Source organism: Micropterus dolomieu, unplaced genomic scaffold, assembly GCF_021292245.1.
Source record: "Micropterus dolomieu isolate WLL.071019.BEF.003 ecotype Adirondacks unplaced genomic scaffold, ASM2129224v1 scaffold_41, whole genome shotgun sequence".
Classification (NCBI taxonomy): domain Eukaryota; kingdom Metazoa; phylum Chordata; class Actinopteri; order Centrarchiformes; family Centrarchidae; genus Micropterus; species Micropterus dolomieu.
Window position 1 is genome coordinate 3,290 of NW_025744044.1, and position 1,364 is coordinate 4,653.

Consider the following 1,364-nt stretch of genomic DNA (forward strand, 5'->3'; position numbering starts at 1 on the left):
ATCCACCAACTTAGTGTTGATGAAGACTAAACAGAGAGATCACAGCCTTCTTTATACTTGCTGGAGCTCACAGTTCCTCAACACTGCAGATATGACGCCTCTGTTCATCTCAGTGTTGCTGGCTGCTGTGTGCCTTGGTATGAACACAACTCTGGTTCTCTGATATCAATCCAACATTGACATGATTCTTTAACAGCACACTGATACTGTTTGTTGCTGTTTTACAGAATGCAGAGCACAAAAAGACAACGTGCTGCAACCAGAAGGAGACGTGACTGCTGCTGAAGGAGAGCCAGTAACACTTGGCTGTCTATATAACAGCAGTTCATCAAATGATTATCTCTTCTGGTACAAACAGGATGGAAACAACAGCCCTGAATTCATACTGAGCCGCGTTCAACGGGACGAAGGGAAAACAGCAGACAAGTACAAGGAGAGATTTTCATCCACACTGGATTCCACCTCTAGATCAGTTCCTCTGAAGATCCAGAAGCTTCAGCTGTCTGACTCTGCTGTGTACTACTGTGCTCTGCAGCCCACAGTGACAGGAAACACCAAAACTCTGTACAAAAACCTTTGGAGCAAAGACAACAGAATACTCCACAACGTCCACTAGAGGGAGTCACACACAGTGCACTGCAATAGTCCAGGTGTGAAAAGATAAAGGACATAGCTGATTTTATTTTGGTAATATTTCTAAGGTGGAAGTAGCAGGATTAAATGTTACAACTAGATTTCTGGCTGGAGATTTTCAATTGGTTGTCAGTGGACCAATAAACGGTTGTTGTTTGCTTACTAGGTGATCAGGGCCAAATATTATTATTTCTGTCTTGTTTGAGTTGAGCTGCAGAAAATAACAAGTCATCCATTTCGCAATAACAAACAAGAACTCCATTACATTGACAGCTAATGTTATCTGGCTAAAAGGACAAGTAAACATGTGTATCATCAGCGTAGCAGTGATGAGAGACTCTTTTATAATAACTGATAATGTTTCCTAATGGAAGCATATAAAAGGAAAACAAAATGGGACCAAGAATAGATCCCTGAGCCACCCCACACTTCAGCAGAGGGTAAGATGAAACATAAGTACCAATGGAGACAGGAAATTCAATTATTTGATCAATAGTGTTAAGCGAATTACTAAGGTTGAGCAACAATAAAACATGTGACTCCCCAGCATCGGCATCAGTAAATCGTATGTAACCATAATGAGGGCGGTTTCTGTAATGTGAAGTTTGTGAAACCCAGTCTAACACAGCTAAGAGTTGAGTTAGACTAAGAACTTAGGATATGAAAGCAAGCTTAGAAATGGGTCTATAGTTCTGTGGAAGCGATTAATCAAGTTATGCTTTTTAAATAAA

At 40.6% G+C, this 1,364-nt stretch overlaps 1 long non-coding RNA gene and 1 gene segment (V, D, J or C); both read left to right on the plus strand.

Annotated features, from left to right (window-relative positions):
- LOC123967119 overlaps nucleotides 1-795 on the plus strand; it is a 1,246-nt gene extending 451 nt beyond the window's left edge. The window contains exon 2 of the long non-coding RNA XR_006824196.1: nucleotides 702-795. This is a non-coding gene — a long non-coding RNA (uncharacterized LOC123967119). The remainder of the gene's footprint in view (nucleotides 1-701) is intronic.
- Nucleotides 52-732, plus strand: LOC123967118. The segment is given in 2 exon segments: nucleotides 52-137; nucleotides 228-732. Coding segments are annotated over 2 exon segments (435 nt in total).
- Nucleotides 796-1,364: the final 569 nt, after the last annotated feature.